The 26,150-nt window shown below is 37.3% G+C and overlaps 1 protein-coding gene and 1 pseudogene across 1 annotated transcript; one reads left to right on the plus strand and one right to left on the minus strand.

Moving 5' to 3' along the window:
- The first annotated feature begins 5,693 nt into the window (after positions 1-5,693).
- Positions 5,694-10,502, plus strand: tomm40 (translocase of outer mitochondrial membrane 40 homolog (yeast)). The gene is made up of 9 exons (XM_047357326.1): positions 5,694-5,825; positions 7,191-7,426; positions 7,542-7,702; positions 7,856-7,957; positions 8,055-8,160; positions 8,526-8,648; positions 8,798-8,874; positions 9,802-9,904; positions 10,003-10,502. The coding sequence occupies exons 2-9, from the start codon at positions 7,210-7,212 to the stop codon at positions 10,140-10,142; spliced, it is 1,029 nt and encodes a 342-aa protein (XP_047213282.1). The 5' UTR covers positions 5,694-5,825; positions 7,191-7,209; the 3' UTR covers positions 10,143-10,502.
- Positions 10,085-20,051, minus strand: LOC124863065 (annotated as a pseudogene).
- Between the last annotated feature and the right edge of the window lie 6,099 nt (positions 20,052-26,150).

Below are 26,150 nucleotides of genomic sequence, written 5' to 3' on the forward strand. Positions count from 1 at the left end.
GAGCCGTAATGTCACCCAGAGAGAAAGGTTTATACCTAGGGGGGGCTCTAGAGCCTTGTTGCTGTAAAAGGGGATAATTGGCTTTTGGGGCGTAATTAAATCCTTCTGGTTTAGCTGCAGCTTTGCGGGCTAAATGGATTCTGGACTGTACAACTGTCTGACTGTGTATTGGGGGTCCGTCCTCAGGATGGTTTTGCTGCGGATCTGCTCTGTGTTCTCCATCTTCCTGTGGTATGCTGTGCCTGTTTTCCTGCAGCTCTACAGCTGGGGTAGAGGTGTAACAAGGTGTGGGTGTGAGAAAAGGAGTGGGACACAAAACCCTATCTGGCCTCCAGGATTCACTTAGCAGTAAAGCCACTGATCCCACCGGATCAGTCCCTGCTCCTTCTAAGCCAGAGCTTGGGCCGGGTGTCCCGGGTGTCCCCGGTGCCCCAGCCTGTGAAATTAGAGAAGCTGGTTGGGAGGATTGTTGTGGGGGTGAGCGAAAGGGATTTGTTAGATTGATTCCTCCTTGTTGTTGTTCTTCTTTTCTTTCTCTTACCTCTCTGTCCTGAAAGGCTGCTTTTTCCGCATCCTGAAATGAGCCAGCAGATGCTGACATAGATAATCTGGAACTTCCCCTGACAAATCCAGCCCCCCCTTCTGGAATGTCCAAGCCCTGCACTACAAGTGTTCCATTCTCTACTTCCAATATGGGGTACAATCCACCAGGGGGCGGTGTGGGTGCACCAGTGAGGGAGCTGCATGGGGAGGAGGGTCTATATGGGGGCGGTCTGTCTGGGCTGTCCCCTGAGCTGATTTTGACCCCTCCTTCTTGTCTCCTCCTCTGGGTTCTTTCTGCTTCATTGTGTGCCTTCCTCCTCGGTATATCAAAAGCATGTCTCCCCAGATGTATTCCTCTTTTTCACATTTTTCTTTGTTGGTCTACCTTTGGACCACACAGTAGCTTCATTCAACTTACCTTGTTCTTCCTGTCTGTGTTTCTTAGCTGTGTTCATTTTCTTTCTAAACCAATCACCTAAAAAATCCAACTGCATTTTTAATTCAGAATTATTGCCCAATTATTTAACATCAACTCCACTACCCGTCGCTTGTGAGGACCGTAGTTCCTCCGTGTGTCCACTAGATGGGCCTTTAACCCTTCGTAAAATTTCTGAATGAACCTGTCACCCGTCAAGAATATTCAGATGGACTTCTATGGGGCCTTTAACCCCCATTAAAAATATTCTTTGTGGTTTGCCAAGTCACAGGCCTTTAACCCAGCTATTTCTTACTGATTCGTCAAACAATAAGTTGAGACGCCACTCTCAGCAATTCTTATCTGACTCCATTTTAACACGTTCAGTTAACGCACACTCTTTTACAGTTTTGCAGAGTAAAATGACATTCAGAACCAACTGACACCCTGGTTAATTTAGCCTATATATAAATTCAATCGGAGAGTTTAATAAAATAGGCTCTACCTTACCTTTGATGATTTATGGGCGCCCTAGATGTCAGGAGGTTCGGATGTCACACTCTCTTTTTATCCGAATTTCCTGATTCAGCCGTGAATCACGTCGGGGATCACCAAATTGTTGAAGTGTCCCTTTAACGGGGCCTTCTGCGCGTTCGCTTATTCACCGTAACCTAGAGGAATTCACAACACATTAGAATAAATCACACTCAAACACCGTTGTATTCAATTTAAATACCTGGGCTCAGGGGAAGAGAGAGCTCATGTGGTCAGGACACACCGAGATTTATTCTGACTCTCTCTCACTGGGCTCATTTCTTTTATTAAAACACACACGAAACTGGGCAGCGCCCTTGTTTACAATATTTTCTACACATAGTCGTGTACACACTTTTCCGGCTTACCATATTTAGACAGGTATTGTCCCACAGCTGCATCCCATATCTACTGATATAAGCAGGGAGTAACTCAGTCAGTTATACAGGTCCTTCTCAAAATATTAGCATATTGTGATAAAGTTAATTATTTTCCATAATGTAATGATGAAAATTTAACATTCATATATTTTAGATTCATTGCACACTAACTGAAATATTTCAGGTCTTTTATTGTCTTAATACGGATGATTTTGGCATACAGCTCATGAAAACCCAAAATTCCTATCTCACAAAATTAGCATATTTCATCCGACCAATAAAAGAAAAGTGTTTTTAATACAAAAAACGTCAACCTTCAAATAATCATATACAGTTATGCACTCAATACTTGGTCGGGAATCCTTTTGCAGAAATGACTGCTTCAATGCGGCGTGGCATGGAGGCAATCAGCCTGTGGCACTGCTGAGGTCTTATGGAGGCCCAGGATGCTTCGATAGCGGCCTTTAACTCATCCAGAGTGTTGGGTCTTGAGTCTCTCAACGTTCTCTTCACAATATCCCACAGATTCTCTATGGGGTTCAGGTCAGGAGAGTTGGCAGGCCAATTGAGCACAGTGATACCATGGTCAGTAAACCATTTACCAGTGGTTTTGGCACTGTGAGCAGGTGCCAGGTCGTGCTGAAGAATGAAATCTTCATCTCCATAAAGCTTTTCAGCAGATGGAAGCATGAAGTGCTCCAAAATCTCCTGATAGCTAGCTGCATTGACCCTGCCCTTGATAAAACACAGTGGACCAACACCAGCAGCTGGCACGGCACCCCGGACCATCACTGACTGTGGGTACTTGACACTGGACTTCTGGCATTTTGGCATTTCCTTCTCCCCAGTCTTCCTCCAGACTCTGGCACCTTGATTTCCGAATGACATGCAGAATTTGCTTTCGTCCGAAAAAAGTACTTTGGACCACTGAGCAACAGTCCAGTGCTGCTTCTCTGTAGCCCAGGTCAGGCGCTTCTGCCGCTGTTTCTGGTTCAAAAGTGGCTTGACCTGGGGAATGCGGCACCTGTAGCCCATTTCCTACACACGCCTGTGCACGGTGGCTCTGGATGTTTCTACTCCAGACTCAGTCCACTGCTTCCGCAGGTCCTCCAAGGTCTGGAATCGGCTCTTCTCCACAATCTTCCTCAGGGTCCGGTCACCTCTTCTCGTTGTGCAGCGTTTTCTGCCACACTTTTTCCTTCCCACAGACTTCCCACTGAGGTGCCTTGATACAGCACTCTGGGAACAGCCTATTCGTTCAGAAATTTCTTTCTGTGTCTTACCCTCTTGCTTGAGGGTGTCAATAGTGGCCTTCTGGACAGCAGTCAGGTCGGCAGTCTTACCCATGATTGGGGTTTTGAGTGATGAACCAGGCTGGGAGTTTTAAAGGCCTCAGGAATCTTTTGCAGGTGTTTAGAGTTAACTCGTTGATTCAGATGATTAGATTCATAGCTCGTTTAGAGACCCTTTTAATGATATGCTAATTTTGTGAGATAGGAATTTTGGGTTTTCATGAGCTGTATGCCAATATCATCCGTATTAAGACAATAAAAGACCTGAAATATTTCAATTAGTGTGCAATGAATCTAAAATATATGAATGTTAAATTTTCATCATGACATTATGGAAAATAATGAACTTTATCACAATATGCTAATATTTTGAGAAGGACCTGTACTATCTCTAATTTTCACACACATGCAGTTCTCAGTAATTTTCCACTTTCACCATACCCCTGATACTTCTGCAGGCCACACAATGTCTTATACTAACACATGTTACACATTTTATTTCCCACACTGGTTTTGAACATAGTAAGGATGCACACACATAATATATTTCCACAGCCTTCAATCCTTGTGTTATAAAAACCCCTCAAAATGAAATAAATCTCTGGCACCTTGTGGATCTGAAAGTAAATGTAATAAATAATCATCTAAAGCTTAAACTATAACGTTGTTGCACTCTTGAGTTTTTTTTTTCACTCTTAGGTTTCCTAGTATGCCCACTACAAAGAAATGTCATATCAAAATGGAAAATTCAGAACATTTTCTTTAAAAACTATACACACCACCAGTCAAATGTTTGGACACACCTTCTCATTCAATGGTCTGTCTTTTTTTTATTCCTACCTCTGGTAGATTTCTACCTTTCCTTCATATGGAATAAATACTGAAGGTATGTATCTACAATGTAGAAAGTAATAAAAATTAAAAAAGCATGAAAACAGTATGTCCAAACAGGTTTTTTTCAAAAACACATTTATTTTAAGATGTTTTTTTATTTAGTAAATTAACTAAAACGATACTCCAATGGCTTCAGGCAAAGGATTTTCTGAATGTATGCATAAAATGCATAAAACCCACTTGACCCAATCTTGGTTTGTCTTTTTGGAGTATTTGAATTACATTCTGTTAGAATTTCTTTTAAACAGAATGCATACACAAATAGTTCAAACAGATTCAGCCTTAAAACAGCATATTGTAAAAAAAAAAAATAGAAATAAAAATAAGAACTGGTCTTTTCTCCTATCTGTTGTTTCTGGTTTAGGGATGTCTTTTCAGAATTATTTCCTTCTGAAGTAATGGAAACCCATTTCACAACACATATTTTGACTTGAAAAGGTGAAGGACAAGCACAGGACCGCATTTTATTTAGAGGAAGTATTTTATTTGCACGTTATAGAAACTTAGCACAGCAACTGAGGAATTTTGTGTCATTCCTTTAATGTAACAGCTTTATTTGGAAATTAATCTTATATAATTGAAAACCCTGTTTATTTCCGGTATAATAATGCTACATTTGTCAGGACAATGCAGTTATGCGTTGGGTAGCACAGTTGGGAATGTGGACTGCACCCATTAAAACCTTGCGATTGATCTTAATTCATGTTGTTTATTGGATTGGATGATTTCATTATGAGTTAAGAAGACACACTGGCAGCTTAACAACTTCTTCATTTAATAAACAGGGACCTCAATATTGTGTTGGAGACCTGTACCCAACTACAATAGCCTGGCACCTTCTCCTCATGCGGGTCACAGAACATCATCTTGATCTTTTGCTATTGAGATTACCTCAAATGATGACAAGCTTTGTTTTTCCAGTAAAGGAGATGCTGCTCTATACCATCAAACTGCCTCCAACAAGCAGTTTGGCATGGACAGAGAGGATATGGTAGGTTATCATGGCACAAATCACATACTCAAGTCTGCTGTTCAATCCACCAATGCTAAACAAGCTTTGAAATATTAGATTATAAATATAATATAAAGATTTGTTTATAAAGCAGCATTGTTAAAAACACCAAAACAATCAACAGAAATTAATCGAATTTCTGTGCTAAATTCAGATATCAAGCATGCAAATGTGCTGATTTCATCAACACATCAGAGCTAGTCCCTTTATTCTAAGTCAAAAACAAATCTGCAATGAAATTATTTGCTGAATCAGATTTTATTTTGGCTGAAACCACAATCCCAAGTAACGTGCTATTGCTTGCATTACGGCTAATAAATTTTACCTCTGGGTGAAGACTTCATCTCACCCTAAATGATATTCTTAATGAATGCTTACTCTATTTTACTCTGTAGTTTTTATCAGCCTCAGGAGTCTAAAAACCTACGTACCAGATGTAGTCATAATAAATTTAGCTTTACAAGTTCTGTAGTTTCATAAGTGAGCTAAGGAACCAAAACTAGGCGTACCCTTGGAATGTCATTCAGTGCGACTCTGAAATAATCCAATGTTCAGCGAATGAACCTTGCCGTACGTCACCAACATTGAGCCCTCCCAGCTTATCCCTCTTAGCCAATCGTGGTTCAAATGAAATCCCAATCAGCCAATCCAAGTGTCGGCAGCGGAAAATGGGTGGGCGCTTGTGAAGTACGGTTCACGGACATTGTCGCGAACTTTACCGGTGTTCCAATACCCCCTGGACCCTAATCGTTTCTGTAAGTAACAGAATTATAATACTTCATATAGGCGTTATAAACTAAGCGGGGTTGATAGTATCCCTTTGCTAGCGTTAGTATTTAAAATTTCTGTTTGTCTTTGTAAACGAAGACATCTCGTGGTTTGCCTCCACATGGCTACATAGCCGCCTAGCTAGCACCAACCATGTTACCTTACATTAGCCATAACTGATTAAATATAGCTTTCTGGTGGCTTTCCTAGCTGGTCGCTTATCTTCACATGAAACCTCTTTTAAAAATGCCACACGCTGCAGTTTGATATCTGTTCTTCTTACGTTCCGGTATTTTATGTGTAGAATTTGACCAGAGTAGGCCTTGGCTACAATTAGCCTGTGCTACAATTACATCCGGTACAGTGCAGCGGTCAGTGTAGCATGGGAATTTAATGCAAGTTCAGTTCTTGCAAGTTTGATAGTTTGCTGTTGGAAATGTTGACAGCATTTAGAAGAGTTGAAGTTCAAAACAACATATTCTATCTAAAGGAACATACATGTAACTCTAAAGTGAGATCAAGAACATGGGTGTATGTTTAAAATGAGGAATAACCACATTTTAAAAGCTGAAATCGGGGGGATGAAGGTTGCCTCGATTTTAAAGTGAATATCTTTAGATATTGCCATGAAACATTTCAAAAGTGATCTGTAGTAGTAACTTTATTTATGTAAAAAGTCCTGTTTCTTTGTAACAATTTAAAGTAGGTCCTAAGTAATTTTCTCCCTTGAAACAAAAAGTTATTCTGCTTAGGCTTAAGTTATTATTATTTTTTATTAAAACACTATACTTACATTCTGAAATTAAGATAAAGGTTATTTCCAATTTTTTGATGTAGTCATTTTTTAACCTTTAGACACTCAAAGGCATTGTCTAGCAGGCTATTAGGTTAATAGAAAGAAGTACTTCAGGTAAATAAATCGGACATAAACCTCAGCAAGAAGAACCGACTTAGTCTCTAACAGGAATGACAAAACAGATACTAGGTGCTATTCTGGCTATCTTTCCTTTATGTTATCAATGGGAATCCTTGAAACTGCTAGAACAAAAGAGCAGCTTTTTACAGGTTGCCACAGCCAGTAACAAAATCACCAGTCAAGTGATTGGAGTGTAAACGGCAGCCACAGATTCACTGATCATAATGTACCTAATGATATGCTGTGTAATGTAGTATCTGTTTGTTTTTGTTTTTTTTATGGGAATATTTATTTAAATAAACCAAATCTTGCAGATCATGTAAGTCTGTGTGTACTGAGAAACACTCCTGCGTATTTTGTTTTCTGAGTTAAATTACCACTGATGCCAGTGACAAAATAAAAAAAAAATATTTATTCTTACCTGTCTTTCTTCCAGTCTGTTACAGTCTCAGACTATGGGCAGTGTGTTAGCTGCCGCCTCACCCAGTCCGGCCCCAGCTGCAGCTGGTGGTGCTCAAGGGGTCCCGGGGTTGGTGTCCGTACCCCCTGGCTTCACTATGCCCTCAGTGTCTTCCGTCCCTCCAGGGTCCGTGTCTGACCAGCAGAAAGCAGATGCAGATTCCCCACTTCCAAACCCTGGCACATATGAGGAGTGTCACAGGAAATGTAAAGGTAATGAGATCTAGTGTTTCTACATCTGCATTTAGCAGAATATTGCAGTATAATAGTTTTGCAGTGACTTAAAAGAATCCGTTTAAATAACCATTGTTGGTTATTCTTGTTTTAGAGGTATTCCCTATGCAGATGGAAGGAGTGCGACTATTGGTTAACAAGGGCCTGAGTAACCACTTCCAGGTCAGCCACACTATAACCCTCAGCACCCTGGGCGATTCTGGATACAGATTTGGTTCTACATATATTGGAAGTAAACAGACTGGACCAGCAGAGGTAATTTTAACTTTCTTTCCTTTCTGTTTTTTAAATGTTTGCTATTTTATCATCCATTTAGTATTTTTAAATCCAGTTTTTGTCTTGCTGTGTACTATTTGTACTATCTAATTATGTTCTATACTCTGTGCCTTTTGTTGTTTTTGTTCCTAGTCTTTTCCAGTTTTGGTCGGGGATATGGACAACACTGGCAGTCTAAATGCCCAGGTCATCCACCAGCTCACTAACGCTGTACGCTCCAAAATAGCCATTCAGGTATGTAAAAACAGTTCAAATGATAATTGATCCTATCTTTTACATAATTTCTCCTACTATCAATAAGGTGTAATCTGTTGTTTTGTTTTTGTTGTAGACTCAGCAGCATAAGTTTGTCAATTGGCAATGTGACTTTGAGTATCGCGGTCAAGACTTCACCTCTGCGGTGACTCTTGGAAACCCGGATGTACTTGTTGGATCTGGTATGTATGTTGTTAGATCAGTGTTAATGTTTGTTTTTGTGTTGGCAATACAGTTTCAGTGTGTTGATGCTGATGGTGAACTGCAGGTAACAGCATTGCTTGAAGAACATTTCAGACAAAAAAATAGAAAGATATAGTCCAATTCTCTACTGTGCTCCATTACAAAATACAGGGGAAAAAAAAGCACAGAGCAGAGAAAATGCATGATAGGGACAGAAATGATAAGGTTTTGTCCTAATCACAGCACTAACAAACCAGGAGTTAATGAAGAACTGAAAAATGAACAGTATTCCCACAGAAACACATATGTACATGTTGTGTACATATACACTCTCTGTATACGCTCTGCTGTGATTTAATTCCAGGCATTGTGGTGGCCCACATTCTCCAGTCAATTACCCCAGCCCTGGTTTTAGGTGGAGAACTGGTTTATCACAAGAGACCAGGGGAGGAAGGAACTGTAACATCATTCTTGGGCAGGTACACAGGTAAAGATATAATTCTTTATTTGTTTTCTTGTAAGAGTAAACCTTGCATGTGGCTATAAGTGCAAACATATCCATTGAACAGAACATTGGTTTGCATCTTTTTGCTTCATGTGATGTTTAATAGTTTGGGTTTTGTTTTTAATCCTCAGGTGACAACTTTGTTGCTACTTTAACTTTGGGAGGTGCTGGAGCTCATGCTACATACTATCACAAAGCTAACGACCAGGTACTGAATATTACGGTTCGTGAGGATATATTTGTATGCACTGGCTCAAAGTATTGGCTGTCCTTTCTCTAGGTTTTATGTACTTGTATACATTTAACAAAATTCTTAACATTATTTTCTACAATAACTACGATTTTACACAGGCTTCTGATAGCAAAAAGTTCCTCTAAAGTCCGTCTCAAGTTAGTTTTTAGGCTTTAGCAGCTTAGATTAGGTCAGATCTTTAGACTATTTACAAGCTCAAAAGACTTAACCAATCACACACCTTTATGATTAGTGCAAAAAACACATTTGAGTCATCTCAAAGTCTTTGTGCAAAATACCTGGAGTAAGACAAGCATACCTGAACATTTGTAGAATGCTATAAATTTACCTTTTCAGTTTCTCTTAAACCATCAATCCAGCAGTAAGATTGGTGGATTGGCTTAACTTGAGTCTGCAGTGACATAAATCTTCTGATTAGGTTCCTCTGGGGCCATCCACATGTAATGTAGAAATTCTTTGGCCCAACATAACATAAACACAACACGTGTATCCAAAACTCCCCAGTTAGTTTAATGTGGAGTTGTACTAATCATTCCACAGCAGATCATAAGTTAGTATTATCTAATAGCCTTACTGTGCATTTCTAGGTTACAGATATGAAAACTACATGAAATCCTTAAGCTACCAACCAACTTGAAAATAAGAGAATAAAAAACTGTTTACCACCAGAGGGCACTAAAGTAAATTGCAGTTTCAGAACCTTGGAATAAGAGAATCTGTTTCTGCACCAAACGGGCCTTTTACTCATGAGCTGGAATCTCATACTAAAGCAGCACAAGAAAAATAATAAAACATTCTCTACAAATTATTTGTGTGCACATTGACTCTTGGATGTAGTATTAACATTCCTCTAACATATTATTTTACTTCATTGTGGTACAGTTACAGGTAGGAGTTGAATTTGAAGCCAGCACAAGGATGCAAGACACTACAACATCCTTTGGTTACCAGCTGGACCTTCCCAAAGCTAATTTGCTTTTTAAAGGTAAATATGAAAGTTTTGATTTCAGCCTCTGTAACACTGAGTCAACAAGGGAAAACTAGACAAATTATTTTCTCTTTCATTATTTTTTGTCTCTATAGGAACAGTTGATAGTAATTGGATGGTTGGGGCAACCCTTGAAAAGAAACTAGTACCTCTTCCTCTTACGTTGGCTTTGGGGGCTTTCCTCAACCATCGCAAAAACAAGTTCCAGTGTGGCTTTGGAGTCACTATTGGCTAAAGGTGCACGGGCCACCTGGAACCAGCTTACAGACCAAGGCTTGGACTGGCAGAGAGACACACAGGAACCTGAACTACGTTTTAGGAATTGGATTCAAAGACTCTTTTACAACAGTGATTTCTGTGGATGATGGGGAGAAAAAAAGAGAACTACTAAGGAGCCAGGACTGGCCAAGCCATGCCTACATACTGTAGCACAAATGTCTTTCTGTGTGGTGTGTTGGAGGCTGTAATGATGTTTATCAGAGGGCTTCAGGTGATGCATGAGATCATGTGATGTGAAAATTAAAGTAAGTGGTACAGTAAGACATAATATATTGTCATGTATGGATTGAAATAAATGTGATAACGTTTTGTACAAGTTGATGAGATTTTTCATAAAAAAAAACTGGATCTGGGGTGTTTCTAAGAACTGGTTATCAGTGAATAACACTGAATTAAGCAACAAAGCAGTTTTACCTTTTTTTTTTTAAGTTAGTCTGACCTTTTTCTGTATTCACAAATGAATAGATTTTACACAGGATATTGGCTTTATCTGATGAAAAGGTCTCCTGTAACATGTACAGATGCATCTCAATTTATAATTTCAAAAAATGTATTTTCTGAAATCAATTCCAAAAGTGATACTTTGATTTAATGGACACATTTATCCTTATTTCTGATCATTTTGATGATTATGGATCACAGGTAATTAAAATCCAAAATTCACTTCTTAATCCAGATTTGGAGATTTTTTACTTCTCCTGAACTTAAAGGTTCTAGAGTGAATTGACACAAACAAAGCAACAGTTGTAGCTGATTTCTTTGATGTGTCTGTGTGTGGCGGATCTTAAACGCCGACTCCAGCTGTAGTCGACCCCTTGTTAAATTCCCCAAAACTGGGATGAGATTTTCTTCATCCAATAACAATCATTTCGAGAAGATTGTAATCCCTGATGTTTGGGCTTCTTTTTCCTTCTGCATTGTTCGCTTCTACTAAACTTTCCAATTATATGCTTGGATACATCATGCTGTAATCAAATAGCTTTATCATTGACATAGTGGCTTATGCTTCTTGTTGGTTTTGGTGAATGCAGGACACTTCTGAAGTCAGACGTTTTTCCCATGATTCTTTAGATCATAACATAGCTGTAACATTTCTATATTAGAAATCCCTTTTTCTATTGGTCTTATTTATTAATTAATTAATTCTTTGAGCAACTCAGTTTTGGATATTTAATAATAGTAAGCCATAATATAATCAAATTTAACAAGGAATTAAAAGTTGCACAGCAAAATAGAGTCATAGCAATAAAAATCAAATTTTTAAAACCAATTTTATTGCATGTAATCTCGGTGTATTTCACATTAAAGAAATTTTGTTTTATTAAAGCACAAACTGGGTACAAAGGGGAAAAAAAAGATTGCATTGCAATTGTTGAAGAAGAAAAAGTGAATTACAGGATTATTTTACAACATACACCAAATGTTATTTTTAATATACTTTTATTTAACCAGGAAGTCCCACTAAGATCAGAAATCTCTTTTAGAAGGGAGACTTGACCAAGACAGCAGCCACACAAATGAACTATAGAAAACAAATAATATGCAATAAATGCAACAGTGACATGAGAAGAAAATTAATCAAAGAAATAACATTCCTCCTTCAATGCATTTTAAGATATTGAGATCATTATTGGATCTTTGTGTTATGAGTTTAAGAACTATGGTAGATTATTTGTTGACTGTAGTGCAAGGTAGGAAAATGCTTTTTTTGCAACCATAAGAATGCTCACAAACATATACATAAAGACATACCAGTGTTGTTCACTCTGGATGGCTGATCTCCAGCCAACTAAGTCATGGAAAATGCAGTGATTTTGCATTTAAAAATTGTAAAGAAGCGTGATGAACAGAATCAAGGTTTCTTAAAAAGAAGGAAGTTGAACACATTTACACTAGAATAATAATCAATCACAGACAGAGGCGTCTTTAACCAGTTTTCTCTTTGCAAGGAATGTAAAACACCAATTATTTTTAATTTGTTAACTAGATTAATTCATTTAATGTATATATCTCTAAAGCCCTTTATCAAAACATATTCTCAAATTCTTACATAACACCCTTTCAATAAAACTACCACATAAAAAGTCCTAGCTTGTCAAAGTTTTGCAATTGCTGATAATATCATACACTTTCTTTTCTGCATTTTGAAAACTAATTTTAAACCTTTTAAAGCAATTTCAAATGATTGAAATGCAGACTGAAGTTTTGTAAATGTAAAAATTAAAGGTGGAATTTAGTTTAAACGTCTTTAAAAAAACTGGAGCCAAAAGGGAACGTTGGGGCACAAGAAAGTCTGATTTTTAGGCTTTCGTCCATCCAGATACCCCTGTTTTTATACTGTTGGTAAATGCTTCATTTTGCCAGAGTTGCATTAATTTCCTTTGGACTAAAAAAGGAAAACAATAAAATCGTCAAACCTTTTTAAAAGATTAAAGATAATTCCATAATTTTACACTGTAAACACATCAAATAAACTGTTGAAAATAAGCTTAAAATGTTTTAAATAAAACTAACCAATAACATGGCTTTGTGTAGTCTAGTTTAGTTAGACATGGCCAATCGAAAAAGTAGAGCAGGAAACCATTCTCACCAACACAATTAAAAATCCTGGTTGTAATTCAACACAAACCAATTTTTCCCATCACAAAGTGAATGAATGGTCTTCATCTTTTTTATTAATATTTAGATAAACAAAAGCAACACACATATGACAGCAGCTTAGAACATTTGCTGTTGCTTTCCACATTAAGAGGTGATTTTCAGATGGAATATGCTAATCAAAGCTCAAAAAGCTTCAGGACTAGTAGGAGGGTGAGGACAGGAGAAGCCATCATTGCAGGAGATGAGCTGAAGATGCTGCAACACAAGGACAGGAACAGATTATATGAAGTATTTCCCTGAAACAACTAATCCAAGCACACTGGGCTTCAATGTGCCGTGTGAGGGAAAATTAAATCTGACGTGTTATGTTATGATCATATGTGATGAAAGGTGATAATGGCCATATAAATCTGTTACTCATTCCTAGATGACATTCTGCATACTCTTGCATATTTAATGCTTGCCATAACATAACCTATTTTCTGATATTTGTCTGCCAGAATAATAATCATCTTAGCACCACGAGAAAACAAAGACCAATCCTTATGCATAAATATTGGCCATCCTTGCCTAGGACTCTGTAAATGTTTCACTTTTTTATTGTGTTGAATCCATTTTGGTACTAAAGACTGGGAACATCTTACAGTTTGTTGGTTTATGGTGTAAAAATCCTGTAGTTGCCCTTTTTGTTCTGGTGCCATTTCAACATGTAGCAAGATGATTTAAGCCTGCAGTGAATTTTGGAGTTGAAATTTGGAACCATGTCTCTTGCCTCATCTTTACTGGAATGGACCTGTGCAACTTACTGGTGCTTATTCATTTTGACATTTCCAAGGTGGTGTTGTTGATGACCTCTTGGTGCCCTAACTATAGTGGAAATAGTGAGTGCAGGAGGTAAAGCACCAAATAAATTCCTTTATATCCTTGTGCTGCTAGAACAACTTAAGACAAATAATGGTTTTCGCTTCAGTTGTTACAGCTAGACAGCATATATAACAGTGTAACGTGAGTAAATGGTTATACCTGTTGTGGTGGATGGCTTGAGCAGCATTATTGGTTGAGATCCTGTAACAAGTATTTTATAGGGTAACCAGCATTTAATTTGAATACAAAGTTTCTTTTTTAAACACTTTTCAGAAGTTATTTCAGTGACACTAGAGACGCACTGATTTAAATTTCATGTCTGATTGCTGCTGATACCAATGTTGGACAATTTGATTTCTCTTTAATGGCTAATACAAGAAACAATTGTCCATGAAATTTAGATTTTTAAATGGCGCCTTTTGTCAAATCATAAATGATTAGGCTTTAATGGTAATGTATGCATTTACAACCAAAGGGATTCTTTTTTTCACCTTCAGATGTGGCGATGTGCAAATTTTGCAGCTTATGTACTCAATACAGCAGGTCTTGAGGAAAGTACTAAATTAAAGAGGTACAGGAGAAGTCTCAGAAATACAAGTAATGTGTTTGAGAGCATTCGCTGTAAAATGTATTTTAAAACAAATCTGTGGGAAGTCTCTCTCGTTCTCTGGGAGCCTCAGGGAAGCAGAGATTTCTCAATGTCCTAACATGTCATGGAAAAATACAGTTTTTATTTAAATAGCACTGTTTTTCTAACTTCATCCCTAAAAAGCTAACGGATCTACCGAGCTTCCAAACTGAAGAATTGTCTGCTCCACTTGGTACCAATTATTATTATTATTATTTGCATTATTTGCATTATGTGCATTTCTAGTTGAAAAATTTGCTTAAGTTTACATAATGTCCTACCGTGGTTGACATGAACCTTCATCCTGACGTGTTGGTGGATGTGTCACCTTCACTGGTTGGACTTGAGGACATGGTAGAGTACTTCCAGTTAGTAGAGGAGTAAGATCTATTAAAAATAAAAATATTTAATCATATTTGTTTAAAAAATCCACTTTGGTGTGGAGTAATTTACATTAAGTATTTAAATAATATAATTTTGTAGGAAAAATATTCAGCCTGCCTTGAAAGTTGAAGATAAAAACGGTGCTCCCTCCTTTAAGGAAATTCCTTAATTTAATTTCTTCCAAAGATGCAAACATGGGTCCAACATGGATTATGCTCTGTTTCTCATCTATAGCAGGATTTCCAGTCTCTCGAGGATTCATCCAGTAAGGGGTTCCTGTTGACAAAAAAACCGAAAAGTATAGAACAAAAAAAAAAAAAACACATACAGGTCCTTCTCAAAAATATTAGCATGTTGTGATAAAGTTCATTATTTTCCATAATGTCATGATGAAAATTTAATATTCATATATTTTAGATTCATTGCACACTAACTGAAATATTTCAGGTCTTTTATTGTCTTAATACGGATGATTTTGGCATACAGCTCATGAAAACCCAAAATTCCTATCTCACAAAATTAGCATATTTCATCCGACCAATAAAAGAAAAGTGTTTTTAATACAAAAAACATCAACCTTCAAATAATCATGTACAGTTATGTACTCAATACTTGGTCGGGAATCCTTTTGCAGAAATGACTGCTTCAATGCGGCGTGGCATGGAGGCAATCAGCCTGTGGCACTGCTGAGGTCTTATGGAGGCCCAGGATGCTTCGATAGCGGCCTTTAGCTCATCCAGAGTGTTGGGTCTTGAGTCTCTCAACGTTCTCTTCACAATATCCCACAGATTCTCTATGGGGTTCAGGTCAGGAGAGTTGGCAGGCCAATTGAGCACAGTGATACCATGGTCAGTAAACCATTTACCAGTGGTTTTGGCACTGTGAGCAGGTGCCAGGTCGTGCTGAAAAATGAAATCTTCATCTCCATAAAGCTTTTCAGCAGATGGAAGCATGAAGTGCTCCAAAATCTCCTGATAGCTAGCTGCATTGACCCTGCCCTTGATAAAACACAGTGGACCAACACCAGCAGCTGACACGGCACCCCAGACCATCACTGACTGTGGGTACTTGACACTGGACTTCTGGCATTTTGGCATTTCCTTCTCCCCAGTCTTCCTCCAGACTCTGGCACCTTGATTTCCGAATGACATGCAGAATTTGCTTTCATCCAAAAAAAGTACTTTGGACCACTGAGCAACAGTCCAGTGCTGCTTCTCTGTAGCCCAGGTCAGGCGCTTCTGCCGCTGTTTCTGGTTCAAAAGTGGCTTGACCTGGGGAATGCGGCACCTGTAGCCCATTTCCTGCACACACCTGTGCACGGTGGCTCTGGATGTTTCTACTCCAGACTCAGTCCACTGCTTCCGCAGGTCCCCCAAGGTCTGGAATCGGCCATTCTCCACAATCTTCCTCAGGGTCCGGTCACCTCTTCTCGTTGTGCAGCGTTTTCTGCCACACTTTTTCCTTCCCACAGACTTCCCACTGAGGTGCCTTGATACAGCACTCTGGGAACAGCCTATTCGTTCAGAAATTTCTTTCTGTGTCTTACCCTCTTGCTTGAGGGTGTCAATAGTGGCCTTCTGGACAGCAGTCAGGTCGGCAGTCTTACCCATGATTGGGGTTTTGAGTGATGAACCAGGCTGGGAGTTTTAAAGGCCTCAGGAATCTTTTGCAGGTGTTTAGAGTTAACTCGTTGATTCAGATGATTAGGTTCATAGCTCGTTTAGAGAACCTTTTAATGATATGCTAATTTTGTGAGATAGGAATTTTGGGTTTTCATGAGCTGTATGCCAAAATCATCCGTATTAAGACAATAAAGGACCTGAAATATTTCAGTTAGTGTGCAATGAATCTAAAATATATGAATGTTAAATTTTCATCATTACATTATGGAAAATAATTAACTTTATCACAATATGCTAATATTTTGAGAAGGACCTGTATAAACAAATTGTTTAGATGTTTTGTAAGCTCACCATCAGAAGTTGTCTGATTCTCAGTGGTTGTGATACTTCTTTGCTTTGACATCTCCAGCTGAATGTTGGGAGTCTGATCCAGCATTTGCAAAGTTATGTGTTTATTGAGACAAGGCCACCTCAGCTGGTTATCATGGTCACCGGACAAAAGTTGCACAAACAGTCCAACAGCCGTTTGGTTGAGTAAAACAGCTGCTCGATAAGCGTAGCCTTCTGTGGAGTACTGTTGTGGATTGTACACAATGGTTTCTTTGTCACTGGTTTTAAGGCGCTGCTCAAAATCATCAATCTGCAGGCTCAGGTGTGGACACTCGGTCTCAGAGAGATTGATGTTGTCTATTGAGAAGCCACCTGATGAGCTTCCCGGCCCTTTCCGAACCTCAAATACCACTTGGAAATTCTTTGTGGCATTCAGAAAACATGATGGAGCTTCCAATGTGATGTTAGTAGACCTATAAGGAGGATTTTGGGCTGTTTATCTACTTCAGTGTTATTAGGTCCACAAATTTATATGAGATGTTATCTATTACCAGTGATCTGCCCCATGAGATGAAGGCTTCTGGTATTATCTTGCTCATCTTGAAACTCTCTGATCCAAATGTTGAGTTTGTCACTCTCATTCACACTGTGATAATAGTAGAACTGCAGACACTGCACAGGACACGGCCTTTTCAGATCCATTCTCTGGGTCACCAGTTGTGCTGAGTCTCCCTCCTGGCCTGATGCTGTGCTTGCATACATGAAGTATCCTTCTTCTTGGCCTAAAATGTTGGTTCGCCTCATTTAATAACTACATATAACTAGAACGTGCAATTCCAGTAAAAGCTTGCCTAAATAATTATAACTGATAAAATCTTAAAATTAAAAACAGCAGAAGTAGATCTGCCAGAAACATTACACAATTAAACATTTCGCTGTAAAAATTCCAAACTGCAATTTGAAATTTGTAAAACCTTACCAGGATCACCGTCTCCACTGAGTAGACTGGTGTGATCAGATTGTGGACCTCCAGAAACCTGTCTTACCACTTCCCAACCATGGCCTCTCTGTGAGCAGCTGTTCATTTCACACATGGTGCCATTGGAAAAGCCACAGTACATCTTAAATGCAACCGTTGAGTCTGTGAAGGTGAATGAAGTAGGCAAGACTCAGGATGTACTGAACTGAGAAAAGTTACATTTTACGAAGACAGACTGAATTTAGATATTTGAAGCGGTTTACATTGATTTGCATTTTTAATAGACTGTTTACACAGATAATGTATCGTTGGCTGTTGTTTCAACTCTTTTCTAAATGATTAAAAATCCGTCTGATGGGATTTCATCTCTCACCTTATATGTGTTTCTTGTTTCTATTAGTTGACAGAATAGATCATGATTTGTGTCATTGTTTAAGTCATTGACTATTAGTTTCTGTTTAGCTTTTGCCTCATTTTTGTTTGAAAAAAAAAAGCTGTTCACTAAAATTATGATGAAAATGTTTGCTGACAAAATTAACAATAGTCCCTTTCCACTGGTATTTTGTTGGTTATAATGAATAAAGTTTGGGAACCAATGCTTTATAAGGCAACACTGACATTATTAACAGTATTTGCTGGTTAATCAGGGTTACACACTTGGGTAGCCAGCCTGCTTACCAAACAGGCTGTTCAAAACCTCCAAACAGACATTAACGATGGCCGCTTTAATTTTGTGCTCCTTCAGTTTCCACAACAGTCATCCCAGCAATTTTTCTGCCATGTCATTAAAAGGACTTTAAACTGTCAGAACAGAACATTTTACCAGTTTTAAAACCTTGGTCTACGTTGATGTAAGTAACCCATCCATGCCTAGGTGTCTGTTTTTTACATTTAAATAGAAGCTTTCAGTCTGAAGTCAGAAATTTGAGGTACATGACATTGTCTGCAGAGGAACCAGGCAGTTTCTAGTGTGCAGGGGCAGATGAAAAAACTTGCATATCCCACTTCCACCTCCCAGGCCTTACCAAATGTGCCATTGACATTTTTTTACTAAACAACAGTGTATCTTATAACTGATTAGTGAGCCTTAGAGGTGCTGGCTGGCAGGCACTGCTGTTGCTAAGCCAGTTTAACTGTAGCTCCTTGTTAACAGTCTTTGGAAGTCAACGGACAAGTGGTTGGTTACACCCTGAAAAGGTCACCAGTTTATTGCAGCTTTCAACAGCCACATACTCTAACACAATTATTCAAAAATGCCCGTTTGTGAAATGTGGGAGGGGAGCTAGTCCATTCAGAGTCTACAGCAAAGAAAGGCACAATAAGATAAGCAGCTTCAAATTCTTTGGTTTTGCTTATTCAGTGGACAAAATTCACCCAAACCTTTATGTTTAAATGTTCTGTTAGTAAAAAAGGCAAGAGAAGTATTTTATTACCAGTTATTTTGTAACTCTGACAGTGGAAGATGCAATGCAGTATGCAATACATTTACATCAGGTAAACCCCATAGGGACTACTATAGCCTTTAGGGACTACTTTTTAATAAGTTATGATTAAAAATATAATCTACAGCTCAAAAGTATATGGGAGTGATGAAAAATCAGTCATTTGAAAATCTGGACAATGGAAAATGTTACTGTTCTTTGGGTAAAGGCACTTAGCATTCAAACAAGAAGCCACAAAACATGTGCGTTAGGTTCTTGGTTAATCTTCAAACACTTACTGCATTTGTAAAGGAGGTTCAGGTTATAATTGTAGGGCCTTTTCCATTGCTTTCTGTGTTTTTACCGTAATGCATCACTGACCAGTAGTCGTATGGGACTCCATGGGTGCTGCTCTCTTCACTGCTCATGTTATCAAAATTTTTCTCATTACCTAGATAATATTTCAAAAAGGTAAAATTCAATTACTGAATGCTACTTTCACATAAATTAATCAATTAAGTTGTTTATAAGTGTTTTTATCATTCACACAGTTTTATATAATGCACTCATTCTCATACCTTTTAGGATGTTTTCACCCAAAATAGTTACATATTTTTCTCTGTCATATCTGGACTGTTCATGGAAGAAGCCGGGATCATGAAGAAACTCGTGTTCAACTGTAAACACATGATCACAGCCTCTTCCAAGAGAGAGATCCTGTCCATTAGTTTCTTGTTTTCCAACTTCTGAAAAACACCTTGAAATGGGAAGACAGCACTAAATATAGGTAAGTACATTAAGATAACAATTTCTTCTGGAAACCAAAATCTTGTTTCAGTTTGATGGGTTGTTGTTTTTAGTACTTTACTAAAATGGCTAAGGGAGTACCTTAGTTTAGAAAACTTGAAAAAGAACTTACCCTTTTAACTTTTTCACATGGATTAAATGATCCTCAGCCACTCTTGGTATGAAGTCAATGCAAGACTTCACTCTAAAATATTCAAAGGCCCTCAGGATGACCCCTTTAGCATTCGGCTCTTCCAGTGTTAATGCAAAGTGTGTTGCATAAATGAACAGGAACACATCAAACAATTTAATGCACTGAATACAATGATTATTTGGTGAAAAATATTACTTTGCTGCTATTTTATCACGTTATTTGTGTAATGTTATAGTATCTATTGGAAAAGTATGAATTAACCTGAATAATCTTGTAACTTGCACATTCTTAAATGCAGGGTAAAATTATTTTAAGTTTTTGTGAATTAAATCATATATCTACCTAGGTCTGCATGAAAGACGTATGGGACTGGAGATGTCCAGAGCGAGTCCTGAGCAACAACAGTGCTCCTTTTTGTTTTTCAAAACTGAAATAGATAAGCAAAATGTTGTAAGACAGACCAAAATGCATAAATAGAACATGTTTAATGGCATCAACGGTTTACCAGTGTTTAAAATAACAGAACAAACTCACCTTTAAAATATGACTATGACAGAAATCTAAAAAAAAACAAAACAGAATTGTAAATTTTAAAGTAAATAAATCTTTTTTTTTTTTACTGAAAACTTATGATGATTATGTTACCCCTGTTGACTTCCGTAAAATCCTCTCCTCTGTCTAAAAAACAGATTTGTAAAATAAACATAAAAAAAAAAAAAACTGGTCAAAATGTTTCAGTGTAATGAAAAAAATGTCAACATTTGACAAATACAATAAAATATTGTAGAATGATTAAATTTAATCAAATTAAACAAACAAAAAAAATTTAAAAAGTAAAACATACCATCTAGTCCAATCTGGAAATAGAAAAAATATGTATGCTCAAAAACTAAATTAGATTTAAAATGTCAACTTAGGTCTGCGTACTTTTCCGTTCATTCATTATTCTATTTTTGGAAGTGAAAAGAAATTCTCGAAAGGGTGTCAGTTTGGTTTTCTGATTCGTATGAATCATCAAAATATCCAACTTGAAGAAGATTTATAGAAAGAAACCATTCAGGCTAGCTTTTATTGCAAATAAATTAAATAGACATCTACAAATTCAGGTTATGCCTGCAAACGCTTCGTTCATGAAAAAGCTGTGTGACAGTTTTTATTATTTCTGGCACGGTCGAAATGGGCCGCCGACTGCACCTGAAATTATAAAGTGACAGATACAGAACAATCAATACTCAAAAATATAGAAAAGTAGTATAATTACAAGCAAAAATAGTCCGCAAAATAGACTGTGTTCGTTTTGTTTGTGATTCGGGTGTAATTTGTGGTTTACATTATAGTAACGATATTACAGACGTCAAACTAAAGTCATTTACAAATATGCTACAAGCTTACTGCCATGTAAACTGAAAACAAGAATACAAAAACTTAACCAAAAAAAGAAACAAAATAAATTAGATAAGACTTACTGTTACCTTCAAAGAAATGAAACTTCCAAAGTAGGACGTCTCAAAGAGATGGCTGTAAGGTGAGCGACCTGTGACGTATCATCGGTGCAGATCGCTACAAGGCAGGTGGCACTAACTTCTGCCAAATTCTGTTCCCCGTATATAATGTCCCCTTTCTATCTGTATACTGACTCCACAAGGGCTCTGTTGCTTCACATGGGCTGTGTGCTTGCCTCCTCCAAAATGTCCTAAATGGTGAACTAATAAAATCGTTTTTCTAATTTAATTTCAAAACCAAAAAAAAGCTTAGAAAAACGGTTTATTATTCGTTTTTATCCCGTATTATTTTAAAACGGAAAACCCAAAGAACGAACCACACACGAATTTTTTAAAAGCAAACTGGAGCCATTTCAGTTTTTTTCTTTTATTCATACAAAACACTTTCCAGAATTTTATTTCACTTCCAAAAATAGAATAATGAATGGACGCAAAAGTACACGGACTACTTACGCAATGCCAACTACAACAATTTCTATAACTCAATGTGTGTGTATTTTATATTCTGCATTATAGGAGAAAGAACACAGTATAATAAATAATTTTACACAGATTTGTAATTCATAAATTGATGTAAGAGCTTAGAAAATTCTTTAAGCTTAATTTAAAATAAAATTTTAGATTTTGAGTACCTTTAATTTTGAAAATTCATAATTCATTGTTAAAACAATTAACAGACGCCAAAACAACAAATAAACTCTTACCGGATATACGGAAACACAGAAGCCACTGACCAGCTCACTATGAGAAAAATTTAGCCATTCATGATGTATGGAGTAAACTAAAACTAGTTCAATATATACATAAATGTAAAGATGAAAAATATTAAACATTTAATTTGAAGATTCTGTATTATATTCTTATTCATTTTTGATCAGAAAATTTTGAATAGTAGCTATATTCTTAAAAAGTCTTATGGCGCCTGCTTGTTATCCTCAGCCAGAAATGAGGCTGGTGACTGAAATAGGAGAGCTTTAATCCACTTGCAAACCAAAGAAAAAGAAAACAGGTTTGAAGAATTTCAGTACCTTGTTGTCATACAAGCCTTGTAAGCTATGTAAAATATGTGAACCGTTACAGCCTTTGCTTTAGCTTTTAGATAAAAAATCTTGTTGAGGCCAAAAGACGAAAAGGGAACTGGACTGAGTTGGGAAACTGGAATGACAGGATGGATCCTAGACTTTTAAAGTTGTTTTGTATGATGGGATCACTGAGGGATTAATGAGCAAAAGATGACAAGGAGATGTTTTCTTTAAATATTATAAGGCCAATTTTTAAAGTTGATAAAGTTGGAGTTAGCAGCTTATCAGTTCATGGTCCGCCGTATTTAGCATAGCAGTTTGGGGCACTAGTTAAAGGTCCTCTGTGCAAAAGAAATAGTTTGTGTTCTCTAATTGTTAGACTACAAACTTTTCCGAAGCCTTCTGGACTTGTCCAGAATGGTTGTTGAGTCCAGGAGCGTCGGCCTACCTTATTAATCACCCGAAAAGTTACACTGAGCGCATCAAACAGGTCTACAATAGGGGGAGATGGCTCATTTCAGAGCAGCCGCGGAGCCAACCAGAGAGTGGGAGCCTGGTGGATGAGTGCGTCCAGGAACAGGTGGAAGCAGAGTGGCTTAAACCAAACCGAAGTTAGCGGTAAACCTGAGAGTTGGCTCAGAATGGGCTAATTGTAAGCTAGCGCTAGTGCTAATCACTGATTCACCCAGCAAGACATGAGGTGGAGGGTCACTAATGAGCATCATCGGGGTCATGATGAGAGACTTTTACCTGAACTACAGGTAAAGATGGATGGCCTGGCCGTGATAGAAAAAAGTAGAACTCTCTCTGTGACCTTCTAGCTGGATCTGCATCATGATGTGAAAAATATCTGATATTTAGTCAAAGTCAAAGCATTTATTCCTAAAGTTACTAAACACATTAAAAGGTCCTTCAGATCATCACATTGTATCCCATGGCTGCAGCTGGTCCAAAAGTTCTACATGTAGACAGAAACAGGTGTTGCTCAATAAACCAGGAAAATATCTCCTGGTGCCATAGTAGAAAATGCAAAAGTAAGCCTCCCTCTCTCATATGTTCGGAACATACATCCTAAACATACAGCTCTGGGTTGTTTAAAGGTGCAAAATTTATAAGAAATAAATCAAAGCAATTAATCACAGGTGGACCATTAGTTAGTTAACTGATTTATTTTTCTGAATAGTACATGTAATATGTAATATTAGATAAACTAAACTCATTGAACAAGGATACAGTTTTAGCTATTCAGTGTAATACATACATACCACATACATTTATTAATAACTGTAATATCAGTACTGATAACAGGACAAAAGGTGAGAGTCCAAGAAAGGTCCTGGATGAAGCTCCATGTTCTATTTTAAACACCTGTTTCTCTACAGAAAGTATTTAATGGTAAAGACTGAACTAACGGCTCAGTGGAGAACAACAGACTAAGCGGATGAAGGGCTGGAAAGATGGCAGTAAAACAACAGGTTCATGAAATACGGAACATATTTTAATGAAATGTTGGGATAGCTCACAGCATAATTGAAATAAATAAATGTGTTTTTAGGTGGTTCCCATTCCGTTAAAATCTAAGAAAAACAATTTTATAGCAGTTTTCAGTTTTAGAAATGTAAGAAATTATGACAACGGAGCCTCAGATGAGGAAGAGGGAGTGAGAGAGTAAAATTTTAAAAAGTCATTTACATAGATGAGAAAAGAAGCACATTTATTTGAGCCACAGTAAACATAGTTTCTCTGAGTTTAAGAACAACTTTAGTCGGACAGACTGAGCAGAAAGTTTTTTTCTAAAAACCAATAAATGTGTTGTTAACTGCTTCAGCCAAATGTTTTTTCATCAGCTATAAACTGTTATTTCATTCTGAAAAGACTCACAAAGAAAAGGGATGGCAATTAGAAAAGTTTTAATGATGTGAAATTACATGGTTATTTCTTTGGCGCTCGGACCTGGGAGGAAGACATGAATGCTGGGAATGACATGAGTTAAGATGAACATTTGTAAGGTTTAGATTTAGAGATGTCTGCCCCCCGATACGACACTGGTGGTGGGTTGGCAAGGAAGCCGGGAGGAGATGGGAAGGAAGATGGTGGAGGTGGTGTGGAGGAGGGATGAGCTCAGCTGACAAGCGAGGATCAACACCACTGAAGTTCCTTTAAAAGCAAGGCGTCGGAAGGTGATTGGATGGAGAATCAGGCGGACAGGATGCTGATTGGAAGGCCGGGAGATGCACAGAAGAAGGTGAGTCTTTTATTCTGAATTTTGTCTAAACTCCATTCTTCATCCTTCACTTAAACTACTAACAAAAAATAAACCAAGTCAAACCCAAAGTTACGCCCTTGCTGCTGCGTAAAGAAATAAGTTACTTTGCTATGATGTTGGCTTCTTGTGTTTTTCTTTGTTGTGCTAATTCGTTCCTACCTGTGAAGATGTTGCTATATATCCATGATGTTCAGAGAAAGGGAGAAACATGCAAGAGACCAGACAACCAATCTCAGACAGTGAAAGAGAAAGAAAAGTTTCTGAGCCATCACTGGTTACCTCCAGTCACCCTGAGCCACATGTTACGTAAAATATTATTGCACATTTTGTTACACTGGATTAAATGCACAAAAAAGAAGATAAAAATCATGTGGTCAAACAGTGCATTTTACAGACGCTACTTAGTCTGTAAGTTAAACATTTGGATTAATTAAAATAAATCTGTGTAATTTAATGGAGTGCAGCTGGACATTTATGTGAGGGCCCTATAAAAACTATTTTACATTTTTACGTTAATTAATTCAAATTTTTACAAAGTAATCACATTTTAATGAGTAATGTGAAAAATTTACACAGTTCAATAGAAAAATAGCCCACATTAATTCACATTAATTAAAAAATTAAATGTTTTTGGACAGCTCTACAAAATTTATAAAAAATCTATAAAATCCATAAAAAATCAATAAAAATTATGATTGGGGTCTACCCAACTCGCCAGTTTAGATGATGGTTTTTATTTATATGCGGACAAGACATGAACGAGTTTTAAAGAAATGTTCCCCCATTACCCAGACGAGTAATGGACCAGAAGGGTTTTAAAGAATTACCTCCTCTCAGGGAGAAACCTTTAATTTTATGATAAAAAAAAAAAACATATGGACCAAAAAGTACAGAGTGCATCAGTAAAAGGGTTAAAGATTTGTTTAGTCTTACGATTTTACAAAAGTCGAGGACATTAATTTCAGTCTGTAGTCCAACTTTTCTTTGCTTTACTTTTTTACTTTATCATGCCACTTCAATTTACTTTTTATTATGCTTTTTAATTATCTTGTTGCTGAAATGTGCTATACACATAAACTTGCCTTGCCTTATACAGTTAATATGCTTTCTTGACAAGCATGGGCTGAACTATGAAGAAAAACCTGATAATGATGATGAAAGCATTCAGGTGAATAGGTGGAAAGAGAAGCAGCAATAAATACCTTCTAAGTTCTTTGTCATCATTACCCTACAAAAATGGCAAAAGATATGTCCTAATTTTGGAGACTCTATATTTCTATATTATGTTTTATAATACAGAAATAAAAAGAACTAATGTAAACAATGGAATTTGTTGGGTTTCCTTAGAAAGAAATCTTATCAACATTTGGAATAATAGACTGGAATTAGCTGATTGCTTTATAAC

This window comes from Girardinichthys multiradiatus, chromosome 3 (assembly GCF_021462225.1).
Source record: "Girardinichthys multiradiatus isolate DD_20200921_A chromosome 3, DD_fGirMul_XY1, whole genome shotgun sequence".
Taxonomy (NCBI): Eukaryota; Metazoa; Chordata; class Actinopteri; order Cyprinodontiformes; family Goodeidae; genus Girardinichthys; species Girardinichthys multiradiatus.

Bases quoted from the DNA above. Each gene is read 5' to 3' on its own strand.
- tomm40 (XM_047357326.1), top strand. From the start codon at position 7,210: ATGGGCAGTGTGTTAGCTGCCGCCTCACCCAGTCCGGCCCCAGCTGCA. The intron at 7,427-7,541 runs GTAATGAGATCT...TTCTTGTTTTAG, and splicing joins GTGTCACAGGAAATGTAAAG to AGGTATTCCCTATGCAGATG. The intron at 7,703-7,855 runs GTAATTTTAACT...TTTTGTTCCTAG, and splicing joins AACAGACTGGACCAGCAGAG to TCTTTTCCAGTTTTGGTCGG.